The sequence below is a fragment of the Centruroides sculpturatus genome, unplaced genomic scaffold (assembly GCF_000671375.1).
Source record: "Centruroides sculpturatus isolate CEXI.00-Female unplaced genomic scaffold, Cexi_2.0 scaffold1067, whole genome shotgun sequence".
Taxonomy (NCBI): Eukaryota; Metazoa; Arthropoda; class Arachnida; order Scorpiones; family Buthidae; genus Centruroides; species Centruroides sculpturatus.
The window spans coordinates 220,794-237,144 of NW_019385388.1; the positions used below are offsets into that span (position 1 = coordinate 220,794).

The following is a 16,351-nucleotide window of genomic DNA, read 5'->3' on the forward strand; positions in this document are numbered from 1 at the left end:
TTCTATTCTTTAATATAATGCCTGGAGCCTTTTAAATGCCGCTTCTCTCTAGTACCACCAAATCGAATCGGTTGGGCTTATGTTAACCCCATCGTCATTTTCATTTCCAACAATTTGTAAAGATTTTGGAACCATGTATTTATCAATCAATACAAAAACCTAGAATAAACCAGCAACGAGTTGCTCGACTTTCCCGGCAACATTTAAAATTTCGGTGGCGCTATCTGTTATTATATTTTATTTTAAAAACTTTTTATAAATTTAACTATTATAGAATGGCAAAATACTTAATTTTGAGGGTATGGACGGGTTTTATAAAGAATTGTAAATGCTAATAACGAGTAAATCGTCATGAAATCTGACCGCACGCGACCCCCATTATCTTCCTACTTCTTTGACCTTTAACCACCAAAATTTAATAAAATCAATCTCCCTAATAAACAAACCTCCCTGCAAAATTTCAGAAATTTTGGTCAAATAATACAGGAGTGATTAAGCTTTAAAGAGAATTAACAAAATTGTGCACCACACATAATTTATATATACAGAAAACACCCTCGAGCTTTTTGAATTTCTTGACGTTTTCGTGTCACCCGAGTCCAAAACTATAAAATCTTGAGAGGGTTATTTTTTGACAGATCGTCATACTCTTCCTCTGTGATATAGACACGCTAGAGACGGGTAGCATATAGCACTTGGCCGCGTGCATTCGAAAGTGTTATCCCGTGAAAAATCTATTAAGTATTTAATTTTCCACACGGCGGACGTACACTGTGTCCAATAGTGAGTTAACCGAGATATATTTTAAAGAACAATTATATTATTAAAATATGTTCATTGAATTCAAATTACAAAAATTGATTTAATTGTCTGAAATATTGTAAAGTTTGATACCGGGCCTAGAAAGAGGGGGGGGTAGTAACATCATTTGACGTAGGCCATGGATATTTTTATTTACAAGACTAAATTTCAAGTCCATCGAACATTTGTAGGATCAGATTTAATTTTATAGATAAATATATGATGAAAAGTCGGGCCTTGTCTTATCTATACATAATACAGAAAAGATTCGGATTTTCTAAACTCGACTGAATCCATAGAATAAAATTATCATTTAATATCTTTTAATTTCTTAGTTACAACTGTATTAATTCGTATATAAGCTTAATTTTCTGTCTAAAAGTATAAGCGTATCTTATTAAATTTATGATTAGTTAATTACGTAAAGCCATATCTTGATGTGAAATCAAAATTTTATTACAGTTATGTAACGTCTAAAGTGCATTTTAGATACGAAATTATCGATTTATTACTAAATATAAATTATACTCTTACATTAACTTAATGGAATTTGCATTAACCATCAATATATTTATTAACAGAACGAAGTAAAATGCCGTTGACTTAAGACGATAGCAATCCTCCATAAAAGTTATGACATTATATACGTCCATATACATGTACTGTACATTAAGTACATGCTTTCGATTGTACTGTACTGTACATATATCTTTCATCGTCATTACAGTTTAGATTGCTTATAGGTTTAGGTCTTATGATTTTAAAGTTTAACCCAAAATTATGTATATAAATACACAGAGCAGAGACTCCAGTTGTTGTTCGTGTTTTCTACTCGCTCCAACAATAAATTTCACGAAAGTAATTGGTGTAAGTAATATATTGAAATGTTCCCACCTAAACAAAAGCCACGGCATTTGTAAAAGATTACATCAATTTTTAATATTAGCAATATTAATAATTTATCATACAGTTTTACATTTAATGTATTGGCTACCAAGAAGGCGTTCGGTTTATTTTTGTTCTGACTTTCTAAAATTATTTTCGTCGGATATAACACTGAATTACGGATTTATATTACTATACAGTTCGATGGTTTGTGGCTTTTATATTTTCCTGATGATCAACGAAAGAAATGGATATAAAATTCGCGTAACATTTGAGAATAATGGAGAAGCTCGGAGACTGAAAAAGTACCAAAACATTTTAATCCCTTTCACATCAGTTTGTATTTTTACGATATTTATAAGTGTCAATATATTGATGACTTTGCATCTTTATCCCACCGTGGCCGAATCTACTAATAATTTCGTGGCATCGATATGTTCCGTTACGTTGTATCTGGCTACTTGTTTACTAAACACTTCTGCCATATGCATAGGAGTCATGTTTGTGATATTTGCTATTGTGATCAAGGGAAAATTCGATGATTTAGCGAATGACATACACAGTTATCGTTGTAATTTTAATGAAGTGACTTACTTTCTGCAATATTTTCGTAAGGAATTTAAAGAATGTTGTATTCGAATGGAAGAATTTAATCGTATATTCTATGGGATTTCCAGTGCCGCCTATTGTACATCCATCTCTATAATTTGTTTCGTTTTGTTAATTTTACTTTATAAAGAAGTTGATAGTTATTTTCTTATCGTTCTGATTTCTATTCTGATTATAGTAATAAGTATTACAGAAGTTGTCTTGTTACTCGGTGCTGAGTTATCCGTTTCGGTAAGTTTATTATGCAGTTCATAGTTAACAGGGTTAATTAGCTGTTTGTGCCAAGTATGTTGGTTCCTTCTTTGCCGCTTACAGGTTACCCTCATTTTGAGCCTGGAAAAAAGGGCGCTCATACTGTCCATCGGGCTAAAAACAACCTTAATGGCGATTAAATAAAATCTTAATCATTAATTATCATTAATTTTTATATTTTCTTATATATTTTTTTCTTCTGTTGTTTGTTTTTCTAAAATTAGGCTACGTCCCCCTTGATAGAACTGAAAAGGTTTTGTACTTTTCAAATGGATACAAACGATAGACTAAAGGTAATAATATAAAAAATACTTTATTTAAATAAATATATGTGATTACAAATAGTAATACTTATATAAAAAGTTATAATATTAATAAAAATACATGAAAGGTAACGAAGAAAATTTTTCAGCTAATTTCTACATTGAAATTGTTGGATGGTCCTAAATTGGGAATTCAATGCTTAGACTTTACTTTTACCAAATTGACTGTTACTCAAGTAATTATTTTTATGTTTATAAACTTCTAAATATAAATAATTGTCCTCATTTTAATTATTTTTTTTTCTGTTACAGGCGATAGAAAGCTGTTTTTCATTGTTTTCTAGTCTTAAAGGAATAAACAGCAAGAAAAAACAGAGAAAATGCAAATAAGGTCTGCACAGTCTTTTACTTGTATGTATAATTTCTTGGCTCAGTTCAAAATATGTTGGTTTCAATTTACACGTATTTGTGTCTGCCATTTTATGGGTCATTTCGTGGCTTGTATGATTTTGTAATTTAATTATATGATAAAGAAGTCTTTTTTCAGTTTGGATACCTAACGTGAAATTTCATCTATCATCAAGATCTTACTAAATTACTATCTTAAAGTTTTCTGCAAAGAGTACGATATGGAATGTTAAATTGTTTGCCTGTTTTATAGTAATTTAGATAATTAGTAGGTACTGTTTCGGCCGGAAGAGCTAAATCCATTTTTCTCTATACGCACCAGTTTCCCTTCATTTCTATTTAGTAGGCATCTGAAACTAATAAATTTACAATAAGTTTATAATAAAATATTTTAAAAAAATACGTCTGACTAAAAACTAAAATTATTACCGGAGCTTCTAGTCTTGACTACAACACAACCAATCCCACTTTCACATAAAACAGAAATATCACATAAATATATTTGAATTTTGAAACATTTTGTGCAAATGTAAATCATTCAAAAAGTATCTACAGCGATGATAAACAGGAATTTATTTTTACAAAAAATTCTAGCAACGAGTTGCATAAATATCCCGGCTGTAATGAGATTTTATTCAAAAAATAGCTTTTATATTATTACTAAGCATAATAAAGTAAATGTGTGTGATGCTATCTGTTATAAACTTATTATATAAAAATTTTTATATTATTAATTATTATTAAATGACAAAAAAATTTAATTTTGAGGGTAATGATGTACTGTACACGGAGCACCCTGATTCAAATTTTACTGAATCTCACGAAGCTATAAAGCGCTACTTTTTCTACTTATTCATAAAATACCAGATAAATTCTAACCACAGTGATAACAATTATAATAATACGTGATTTATTTATCTTACATCCAATACGAAAGAGTTATTTTTCTGAAAAATAAAGCTTTCGTGTTTGAATCTGTTGAACTTTGTTACTTCATAGAGAATTACCAAGAAGTTGAAACATTGTGCGACCAATATTTATTAATTAGTTGCATATGTAAATCTTTAAATAGTTACATTTTGTAAGATAACATTTTGGTTATTTTTAATTTATTTTTATGTAAAGTTTCCAAATCAAATTTCAACGAATGTCGTATTTTCTTATACGTCTTATTTATGTACTTGAATAAAAGTGTGAATAAAAAAATCAACGCAAAAATTCTAATAAATGGATACTACCCAAGGATTTCAAAGTCCAGGTGTATAATTTAGTGTAACAATTTAACTCAATTTTTCAATTAATATATTACAAAAATTTTTCGTTTAGTATTTAATGCGTCAAATATGAAAATATTTAATTTATAATAGCCTAATATAGGCCTATTATTGATTAGTAATAATGAGCCATGACATATTAAAATATGCTTCGTTGTTCTACGCATTACAACCCAAATCATGAAATCGGTCGTTATTTTTTAAAAAATAAAAAGAATTTATTTTAAATGCGATTTTCCTAACCATAGTTTAGAAATGACGCTATTTCTATGGAGAATCGAGATTTTGAAGAAGACTCTTATAAAACAGTTTAAAAAAGATTAAAATGTCTTGTTTCTTTCTCCAATTTTTTTATTTTATAAATGTAAAATTGATCCTCTCTGATTAGATTTCGTGTTCCCCCCGAAGTTGTAGGCTGGCATCTGCTCGGCTATTCGGATAATAGTTACAAATAGGAAACAATTCGTTATATGGCATCAAACAACAAAAAGTAATTGCCTGTGCGTGAACAGTTTTTAATTTTAACTCAATTTAAATATATGTGTTAGAAATATATGTAATTTCAAAACTATATTGTAATCTATATAAATTCCAAGTTTTTTTAACTTGAATTCAAGAAATTGAAACAAAAAAGGTGTTAAGTTCAAGTATTTTCAATTCGATATTTACATTAAAGAAATTTGTGTGCACCGTGACCCTTTACAGACCAACAAGCAATTCGGTGTTAAATGATAATACTTAACTGTATCAAACTTTAGGGAAATAATTATAACGTCTATAGCGATGTCGTCATAATTTTAAGGCTTCCTTATAGAAAATTTTGAAAAACGTTACGAAAAACGATAATAACTTCTTTTCACGTGGTCACTTTCGTATTGCATAAACGTAAAAAACAAATATAGGGGAGACCGGGGCAACTTCGGCATGCGGGGCAAGTTTGTCAAGCGCTTTTTTAAAAAAACAAATTAAAAGGAGACTTTGGTTATAGGTTAGGCAGTTGAGTTTTATTGGTGGCTTGTTGAGTGAAGTGTTTTTATTGTTCTCCAACAAGCGTAGTTGAATTAGCAAGCAAATTTTCATTTTCGTTCAATTCCATATAATATTTTTTTCCATTTATATTGAATTGGCAGGTTTTGTTATAATTCCATGATAACGAAAGTTACTTTTCCTGTTAGAAGGATGTAACTTCAACTTATTCACGTGGCCAGATCGTGGCTTGGCATTCTGTTCTCAGGGTTGTACTTAATGTTTCGAAATCATGACTAGCGGGGTAAGATCGGCAACATAAAGCCACATTAGAAGCAAAGGATAAAAATCAAACAGATGATAAATGAAAACATGTTTGCATTTGTTATTCATGTATATATGTCTTTGAACTTGCATTTCGTTGTAATAATATTAAATGGGTGTTGGATTTGTATTTCTTCGTTTTAATAGTGAATTCCAACTTATACATGGTTAATAACATAATTTTATATACCTGCCTATCTTGCTCCATTACTGTTGCCCCTATACCAGGGGCAACTTTAATAAAAATAATTAAAATAATTACAACTGTACAAAAAGAGAGAAGTTGCCGATCTTGCCCCTATACCCGGGGCAACTTCGTCAATTTCTCTCTTCTTGTAAAGTTGTAATTATTTTAATTATTTTTATTTCCAAACTGATTTTAACCAGTTCTATAGTAAGGTAACATTCCAATAGACAATATGCAAAGCTTTTTTTTCAGTTTACAGCAGTATTTATTACACAAAATTTAAGTAAAGCTTAACATGCCGATCTTGCCCCGATCTCCCCTACTAATAGATTGTTTTTTACTCCCCTCCGAAATGACTGAATAATGCCTTTTTGAAATCATAAAAGTCGACAATTATTATACATTTTTACCGCATTCAACAACAACGACAATAAAAAACACCAATAAAAATTCGTAACAGATGTATAAACACTACAACAGATGTATAAACAATACTGTACTGAAATGTGGCAATTTTTATTTACAAAACGGCACTTGATTTCAGAATTTTGTATTTTATAGAGAAATTTAGAGCCTTTTTCGATTTTATGTATACAGAAATTTTCTTTAAACTCATTTTAACGTAATATAAATTGCTTTAAATGCGATATAACTATCTTTGTCTGTCTCAGTAACTCGAGTGTAATTTTCAGGTCAGCTGGATAGAGTCTTATTAAACTAAAAAACACAAAAATCATACTTATATGCCGTTTTCTATTGAAAGAAAAACTACAATTGATTATCTCCTTTCGATAGCAAATATATTTAAATTTCGAAACACATCCATCATTAAGGGGTTGGCCAGAAACCTCTTATCAGACGATTAGTGGATAATATATTCTTTCCGTTCGAAACTAAAATCCTTAAACTAATTGTTTGGTGTTTTGAAAATTGTTTAACAAGTAACTGTCGGTTGTGATTTATCAGCTACAATTTACCAAACGTTTTTAATTACAAAATAATTTAAGCAACTTTAGTTTCTGCTTTTTCATTTAAATCACCGAATGTCTTACAAAATTTAGATTTAGTAACAACATTTTTAAATGTATATATACGAGTATTGACTCCATTATCAACAAACACCCGAATATTGCCGAATCCATCGATAGCCAACGTACACGATGAATAAAATATTATTCATTTACGCTTTCTTTGGTAAGAATTTTTTTTTATTTTTAATTGTTATTTATATTAATTATTAAATTTCGTTCGCAACAATTATTTGTAGGAATTATTTTGTTGTACAATGTTGATGGGGGTGTCGTAAGAAAAAGAAAAGACATAAAGGTTAGTACGCTTTATAGATACGAGTGGCATACGTATCGTGTATTTTTGTGTTAAATACTAAATATTTATGGTTTTCAGTTACCGGATTGGTTGCCCAATCCGTTGGAGTGGAAAGACGATGCGGAGAAAATAATAAATTCCATGGGATCTTTAATATCCCATTTAGAAAACAGCAGCCCGAACAGAACTCTTGTAGCCGAAGACATTCAGGGCATTATGCAGGTTATTGATAAAATAAAAGGTACCCCAATTGATGGCGTTTTCAAATCAGTGGTACAAGCATTAAGTGAGTTAAAATCGGCGGTGGAAAATCCTTCGAACCAAGTCTACTTAGATGCGTGTGGAAATGCATTGAAAGTTATTAAACCGATCTTGGATGACATTAAAAAAGAAATAAATAATATTTTAGAACCTTTTGGAGTGCAAATATAAATATTGATTTATATGTAGAGAAAACAAATAAATCAATAGCAATTATCCAAAAATTCATGTATAATATCAATATATATATATTCTCTATATATACAAGTAACTATAAATGTTATTTAAAATAGTTGATTTATTTCTAATTCCTTTGTAAAGATAAAATAGTTATATCTGTGTAAATGTTCTCTGACTTTACTGTAAATAAATTTTTATTTACTTCTAACATTTCCAAATATTTTTCAATTAAATCGGTATTCCCATTTCTCGTATTGATTTTGCTTTCCCGGCTGGTATAGAATATCTCGTAGGTAAAGTATAGCGATCGGTCATATTTTCCTCCTCGGATGTTTTGCATTTTTCGGCGTTTTGACTCGTGTATTAAAAAACCTTTATAAAGTTCTCTGTATGTGTATTGTATTTGTGTGCGACAGTCGGCTTCTGTTTTACTTTATATCTCTGAACCCACGGAGAAAAACTTTCGAAATTTCACAGAAATACTTTTACATATAATATCCAAAACGCAATGGCATAAACGATCTATAAGTTGGGGAGGGAATTATGTGAAATATGTCCTGTGGGTAAAATACAATTACAAATTTTCTCATTATAACATCGGTAACTTTTTTAAAACTCGTACCATCTGTAAAAATAAGACATTTGCTTTATTGTAATTGATAATATAAAAGTTATTTTTAATAAATCCCAAATTTAAGCTATTACTATAGCGCACTTCCTATTACTCCAATGCCAGAAAGTCTAGCTTCATTAACACTGTTTATAACGGTGGAGACATTTTCGACGAATAAGGAACAAACCGGAAGTAACTTGTCACAACTGAGCAATCAACGAGTGATGCGCATTGGCTAACGTCCAAGTTGATTTTTTTCCATAGACGGACTATAATAACGTAATAAAGAAATTATTCACCATTACTAGTAATGAATCCTTCCGTCCTAAGTAAATAATAAACGTACTTACAATAGTAAACTATACATCTAACAGCATCTAAACTATACTTTTCTTTATTAATAAACTCTAGAAACCATTTTCTGTGTGCACACCCTTCCATGTGTGAGCATTGTAATCTCCCCTGTGTGAGTTCGACGATGATTTATGAGATGTTTTTGTGTAAAACTTCGTTTACAGTGGTCACACGTAAATGATATCTCTTCGGTGTGAATTTTCACGTGTTTATTTAAATTGTCGAAACGGTTAAATTTACGATTACAGAATTGACAAGACAACAGCCCATCTCCGGTGTTCATCCTATTATGATATTTTAAAGTACACTTTAAAGTACACATATATTCTTGTGGCTTCAATTTTGATATTCCACGAACAACAGAAGTTAAACACGTCCTTCGACTCGGGTGTTTTCCTGCAAACAATTCTTCACTCGTTACACAGAAATGCCTTTTATCGGTCAAGAGTGAACCTACAAATTACAAAACATTCTCTGAGATAAGACATAAGAATGACGGCAATTATTGTTTTCTAAATCAAATTAATTATTTAAAAATTAAACCAATAATTTTAAAAATTCTTTTCGGAAGTTTTGCACCAGAAAATTACAAATGCTTCTTTTTAAATATGAAAGAAAACACGTTCAATCAATTTTCTTTTCGAATCAATTGTACCGATACGTATTAAAAATGAATTCGCAGAGTGTTGTTATTCGAAATATAATACACTTAACAAGACTTATTCGCAATTTTTTCTAAGATATCTGCAAGAACAAAGGTAATTACATAGAAATCGTTGAGTTATTGACATTTTAATGTGTATTTGATTGCGATATTTCTTCCCTATTAATAGAATAACTGTATTTATTAATGAACTGATCATTTAATGATTGACACTGAGAAATTAAATCCCATTTTACGTATTTAATATTTCTTTCAATAAATGAAGTTGAATATTTATAATTTTTCCATATTGTAATTTCAATCTAATTTATCGGCAAAGTCATAAATAAATTGCTGACATTTATTTCCCACTTTATTAATTCTTTAAAATGACGGAATCTACTCGTAAAGAATATTTTCCCCAATCAATTGCCACGGTAGGAAGTGGTGTTTGTAAGTCCAAAAAGTATTAATTTAATTAAGGTTTGTGATCAGTATGTGTCAAACAACTACTACTCATATATATATATATATATAATTAAACTTTGGTACTTCCGGGATTATGTGATAAATAATTATTNACGTAAGGCGAGGTATACCTGTATTGTCTCTCTTATAGAATCTCTTCATTTTATGTTGCTTTGTAATACTCTTTACGTGTCGTAATTTATAATAATTCTTTACATACAACATCAGTTATATATGTACAGTACATATGTATATGTGATAAATAATTATTTTTTTATTAAACATTATCGACTGATTATAAACAGATTAATAAAACTGAACTTTCGGATAAACTAAACTTCAGTCGTTCGTTAATAGATAATTATTTCAATTAAGATTAATTTTATAGGAATGTTTATCTATTAAAAAGGTCTACAATGAAACAAATGTTATCTAGAAGTTCAGTTTTATTCATTTGTTCATATCATAATTTATTTTATCGCGTTACAAAAACAAAGACTTTGTTCTGTGACTATTTATAAAACGGTTGATAAGTTTATTGAAAACGAAAGATGCCTGGCAGGAAGATCAGAGATTAATTTTATCAACAAACTGTTTTTCAGTAATACTTACAGCAGTGTCTGGAAGAGACGGTTCCACTATTTTTTGAAGACAACAAAATGCTTAGAAAGTAAGTTTGATTATATTTATTAAATTTTATATTCTTTTAGATAAAGATTTTTATCTGAATTAAAATAATAAACAGGCTCAAAGATGTTATTAAACGTCTATTATATACGCGAAATTTTTGACAGTAGAATTAGACTTACTACACTCTTGAAAAAAAAGATTTGACGGGAAGAAAAATATAAAGAGTTCAAGGGACTTTTATTTTTCTAATAATTGTAAATTAATTTGATCTCTAATGTAGAAGACGTGGTTGCTGTATCATCTAGGGTTTCTTTCCCGGGATCCCGTTTTTTCGGGATTCTCGCCGTTTATTCCCTACGAGAAAAATCCCAGGAAATTTAATTTTCCCGGGAAATCTCGCATTTAAATAATAATTTACCCTGTCAGGTTTTCTTTCTATTATTTATTATACGAAAAGTTGCATCTTGAAGACTCACCTAGGAGAGAAATTTTGAGGTTTCTTGCTGCATATTATTACCTATGTTTTACAAGTCTCTACTTGTTAGTTCATATACAGGGCCGGATTAACCCACTTTGGGGCCCTAGACATTTTCTTCTTACGGGCCCCCTTTCTCACACTAGAAATAGAGCACACAAAAAATATAAAACAATAAATAAAACAAAACTAAATAATGTGAAAAACTAAAACAAATCTTAAATTTTTATTAATAAAAAATATTTAATACACAACAATAAATTTTAGTTTTTCTAGAAAAGTTTGAACAGTTTGTTTAAAAATTTAAAATATTGAAATTTGTTTTATTAAATGTCTAACAAAAGTTGTTGTAAAATAACAATATTACTTTAAAAAAAATAATTGTCAACAAGACCATGTCTTGTTTATAAAATCGTACTGCTTGCTGTGTTACCAGCTTAGAGGTATGAAGGAGTACATGTCAGGAGTTGCAATTTGGCACAGAGTATTAAGTGCCCAAATCATGCGCGCATAAAAAAACCTGACTTGTAGGTACTCGGGACCGAGAACCGAGTGAAAGTAAAATACAAAATGGCGACTCTCTCTACAAACAGGCAAACCGAAGTCAGGTGGTGAGAGTACCACCCACAGTCGTTCAAGGAAATGGACTCTGACCCTAGGACTGAACACGTAGTATTTTCTTTCTTAAATAAAATTTGTAATCTAATTTTGTAAATTTGGGAGTGCTTCAAATATGACATTAAAACAGGGTTTTATGTCGTTACAAGTAGGTTTTTTAACATTGTCTAGTATAGTAAAATCGTGGGACCAGTAAAAATTTGACGTTATAATCAGGTTAAACTGTATATTGTTTGTGCAAAATAAAAAAAAAAATTTCGGACGATACAATAGCCACGATTATTTTTTTCAAAGACGAGAAATTTTCGTTAGGCATCGACAAAAATTCAACCCGGGCCGACACGCAACGGAGAGAAATTTCGAAATTGGATAGGTTAATTTCATCGAAAATGCATGGTGGACGACCTCGTGGTCGTGGCTGGCGAAGTTTGAACGATCGCGCCCAAAAGCAGCGATACCAAAGAAGATTGGAGAATGAGAAAGAGATCCGCTTTGAGCGTCAAAGTGATTCCGCTTAGTAGTGTCTCCGAGACATAGTCGTGTCCCAAATACGGTTTTGCCGTTTTACTTGTTTAATTTAACTTTTTTGGTTAATATTTAAATGATATAATATTTTACCAGTTTTACCAGTATTATACAGTTGTCCAACAGAAAAGTAATCTATCTTATTTACAAATATTTTCCAAATAGACAGTTTGACCGGGCCCTTCTAAAAACCGGGCCCTAGACATTTGTCTCATTTGTCTATGCGATGATCCGGCCCTGTTCATATAATATCTATGTATTGTGTTTGCGCATCATTGAACAGCGAAGACTTGCTGAAAGTAAATATCACTCATCGCACTTTAGTTTATTTTTTATTTCATCTTTAGAAATAAAATAGTATTTTTTTCGTAATCATTAAAACTCCCAATGAAACGCTTTATTTTACTTTCATCTTATAATGTAGGAGAATATCAATTAATTGAGCCTGACGTGTCCGTATGGGTGAGATTGGCCCTACACTTTTACTTACTTACTGGAAAATAAATTAAATTATTCAAATTGATGATATTCCTGTATGATCTTTTTTATTCATATAAAATTCTATTTTACTATCTCATCCCGGGAAAAGAAATTATTTTTCCCGTAATCCCGCTGGAGGCAAATTTCCCGGGAAATGAGAAACCCTAGTATCATCAAATTAGGGTTGTAGCGTCTGTGTAATCCAAAACGAGTTGGTAGACGAACGATTCGTCTACCGTTCGTCTACCAACTCGTTTTGGATTACACAGACGCTACAACCCTAATTTGATCTCATTCTATGGTTAATGATAAATTAACAAATGCATTTGAAAAATTTTAAGTATTATTGATGACTTTATAATAAATTATCCGTACATAACCATATTTTTATATATATTTTATATTTTTAGATAAAGGAATATATAGAAACGTGTTAATTGGAGGATGTAATAATGTAATTTTCATGTAATGTACTGTACAAGGATGAATAATGTACAGTATTCATCCTTCTGTGTTCGGTTCATTTCAGTAGAAAATCCGATTCATCTTTAGTCAGAAGAGAAAATAGAAGAGAATAAGTGTCATATCTTTTTATTATTCTCTTCCCGTAACCATTTATAGTTGAAAACAACGATACAGAAGTATGCCCGTTTGTGTTCGGTACCTAAAATTTAAGATAAAACTTTGTAGTAAAGGTATTCGAAAAAGATTACGCGCGGGTTAAGTAATTTGAAAAGAAAAAAACATACAATTTTTTGGTTCAATGTCACGACCGAGTGAATTCGCAGATACTTGGCAATTTTCATCATCAACTCTTTATTTCGGAAGCGTAAGTGTGTCACCATTAAAGAGCGCAGTGTCGACCGAAAGCTTACGGGCATTAGACCGAGCAAAATATCATCGGAAAAGCCGAGTCATTACATAACACGTGTACACAGACCGAAACAGGAAAAGTTACGCGCGGTCTCGGGGACTTGGCCTATAACACAGGGAAAAATCTGATCTCCTTTCAAACAGTAACTGGGCGAAACATTATTGGCGCGGACGGCTCGAAGCTACCGAAATGTCGGGCGTTATAACTGTGTCACGTTTCTTTGTTGAAGTTTCTTAAATTAGGGTAGATAAAAGGAAAGTAAATTCCTATTTTTTTCTGAAGCATTTTTCGTAAAAAGGTTAGAATAATTGTATTTTTAAAATATTTACTTCCGTATTCCGAGCTGTAAACGTGATAAATGGAAGGGGTGTTTCTTCTTCTTACTATTAAACTACGTTTATATCCGATATACAGTACTCGCTTCTAAAAAATTACGGCTAAAACTACTTTCGGTAAATTAATTAATTTCGTAAGTATAAATATATGTTCATTAATAAGAAAAATTAATTTGGACTCGTTTTATTTTCAGATTTTAAACCCAGCCGACTCGAAACGTCGAAGAAAGAATTTCTGGAATGATTGCTTTAATTTTGAGACTTTTAATTTCTTTTAGAAATTAATGTGTGACGTTATTCTAGTATCTAGTTTCATTCAAAACTTTTTATTTTCAGATTTACTATTAACCAATAAAGAGTATTTCCGTCTAATAAATAAAGACTTGTATCCAGGAAAACACGAGAAGGATTGAAAGACGTGTTCAATTTTTGTTGTTAACGGAACACTGAAATTGAAGTCTGTATTAGGAACTATACAAGAATATAACGACAAAGAAACCATCGACGAAGATATTTTAAATAATTGTTTACAGAAAAAAATGTATAAGTTAATTTGCGATAGTATTTATGCGTGTTGGTAATATTAGTAAACACTGGAATAAGCAGTTAGCGTATGGCCGTAATGTGATATTGTTCGCGTTGGTTGGGAAGTTAAATTTCAGTTTAGTTTAACAATACTTTATGTAAATATAAATGCAGTAATTTTATTTCTGTATTTGATTAACAATAAATTAAAGAAGTTTTGATATTTTTATATAACGTATTTTACAGGTTTAAATAATGAGAAGAAAAATAATGAAAAATATCAATGCGACACTTGCAAGAAAGTATTCATTTCGAAGTATTACGTAAAATATCATCGAAGGATTCACAGTAAAGAAGGGCTATTTTCTTGTCAATTCTGTAATAGTCAGTTCAACTTCTCCGCCAATTTAAATCGGCACGTCAAGATTCACACCGGAGACAGACCTTTTACTTGTGATTATTGTAAACGAAGCTTTACACAAAAACAAGATCTGATAAAGCATATTCGTGTTCACACCGGAGAGAAGCCATACTCGTGTAATTATTGTTTACAAAAGTTTCGTTCTATATCTAATTTAAATGAGCACGTTATCAGACATCATAACAATAATGTCGAGTAATGTTTTCTATGAAGAAATGGAAAAATGTGATTGATTTTAGTTCTTTTCTTCGAAAAAGTATTTAACTCTCTTGTTTTAGATTTCATTGAGCACGAAGTCTTTAGTTTCTCGACTTTTGTAATGTTTATATTCCATGTAAAACAATTAATTTTATGAAGAGAAACAGAAAACGTTGCGTAGAATTATTTTTAATAAATGAAAGTTGAATGAAAATTGATTACCGTGAGTAACGGGAAAACATTCTGCAAAGATTCCCTGGCGTTGCATCGCCTGTATCTAACGCCATTCCTTCCATACACTCGCCTATTGAACAAATAGTTTGCTGTTTGAGTGTGTAATACGCTACTTAGTTTCAATTTTTTTGCATAGCGTACGATGTACCGAAAAAGTATTAAATTTAATGGTTAAGATAATATTTACAAATGCAAAGTCGGTTAAACATTACACCAGTGCTTCGTAATTTTCTGTCGAGTAAAATTATACAGCCGGGAGTACGTTATATACAGGGTGCGGCTCTCTAGGCGTGGTAATATCAAAATAAAGAAATTGGTTACCATGTGGAAATATCGGCAGTGTTCGTATTGTTCCAAACAATTTACACTATTTGTGTATAGTGACCATAAAGCTAGACACGTGCCGAAGAGAAATGTTTACTACAAAATTTTCTAGCGCTCGGAGATACGAAACCACATTTGTCGAGGTGGTAAATTTTGACACGCGGCTACAACGCATACATAAATAAATAATACATTTATTAATGTATCGAAGTCGAGACAGTGTTCTGCTTATTAAGTATAGACAAGGCCCAAAATGCGGTTTTAAAGTTGTAAATACTAATCGTAAACCGAAATTAATGCAATTCGTTCTTCTAAAATATTCATTTTAAATTTTTACAACTGTTATCGGACTTACTTCGGGGTTCTTGTAAAAGGAATTTACGAAAATAGTACATTCCTTGTACAAAAGCTTAAAGTAGGTCATTTACTTACATTTTACTGCATACGCGTTGCAATTTTCTGCACGATTGCTCTACATCTTCTACTAAAACACCAATTGGCTATAAAAATTGATATTATATTATTATATAGCGTCTTCTATATATATATATATATAAATGGCAATGTTTATTTGAATGTTTGTTCCCTATACATACGACCAATTGCTACGAAACTAGGCTGTTACGTTTATATACACCTAACTTAGATAATGTCGTACATCCCATTCCATAATATCAAAGGATTTTAATAAATCTATTGGTGATTTGTCTAAATCAGCGAATCGAATGTAAATCAGTAATTACATTTTCTTAAATTTCTTATAATGAATTACAAAAATTTTTGTAATCCATATTTATTTTTCCGAAGACTTTACATTAGTTTCTGGAGCCATCACGGCCCGTCTAACACAAATCACTTTTCAAATATTAATTAGTAAAAGTTGACCATCTTTTTATCC

The 16,351-nt window shown here is 30.6% G+C and overlaps 2 protein-coding genes across 2 annotated transcripts in view; both read left to right on the top strand.

Moving 5' to 3' along the window:
• Positions 1 to 7,042: 7,042 nt before the first annotated feature.
• On the top strand, positions 7,043 to 7,903 carry LOC111638419. Its single transcript, XM_023384129.1, has 3 exons — positions 7,043 to 7,163; positions 7,237 to 7,295; positions 7,374 to 7,903. Exons 1-3 carry the CDS (start codon positions 7,130 to 7,132, stop codon positions 7,725 to 7,727), a joined length of 447 nt encoding a protein of 148 aa, XP_023239897.1. The 5' UTR covers positions 7,043 to 7,129; the 3' UTR covers positions 7,728 to 7,903.
• Positions 7,904 to 10,473: 2,570 nt separating this feature from the next.
• LOC111638432 (oocyte zinc finger protein XlCOF6-like) overlaps positions 10,474 to 16,351 on the top strand; it is a 42,029-nt gene continuing 36,151 nt past the window's right edge. Inside the window, exons 1-2 of the mRNA XM_023384139.1 lie at positions 10,474 to 10,484; positions 14,506 to 14,887. Of these exons, the coding sequence (XP_023239907.1) occupies positions 10,474 to 10,484; positions 14,506 to 14,887 (393 nt within the window). The remainder of the gene's footprint in view (positions 10,485 to 14,505; positions 14,888 to 16,351) is intronic.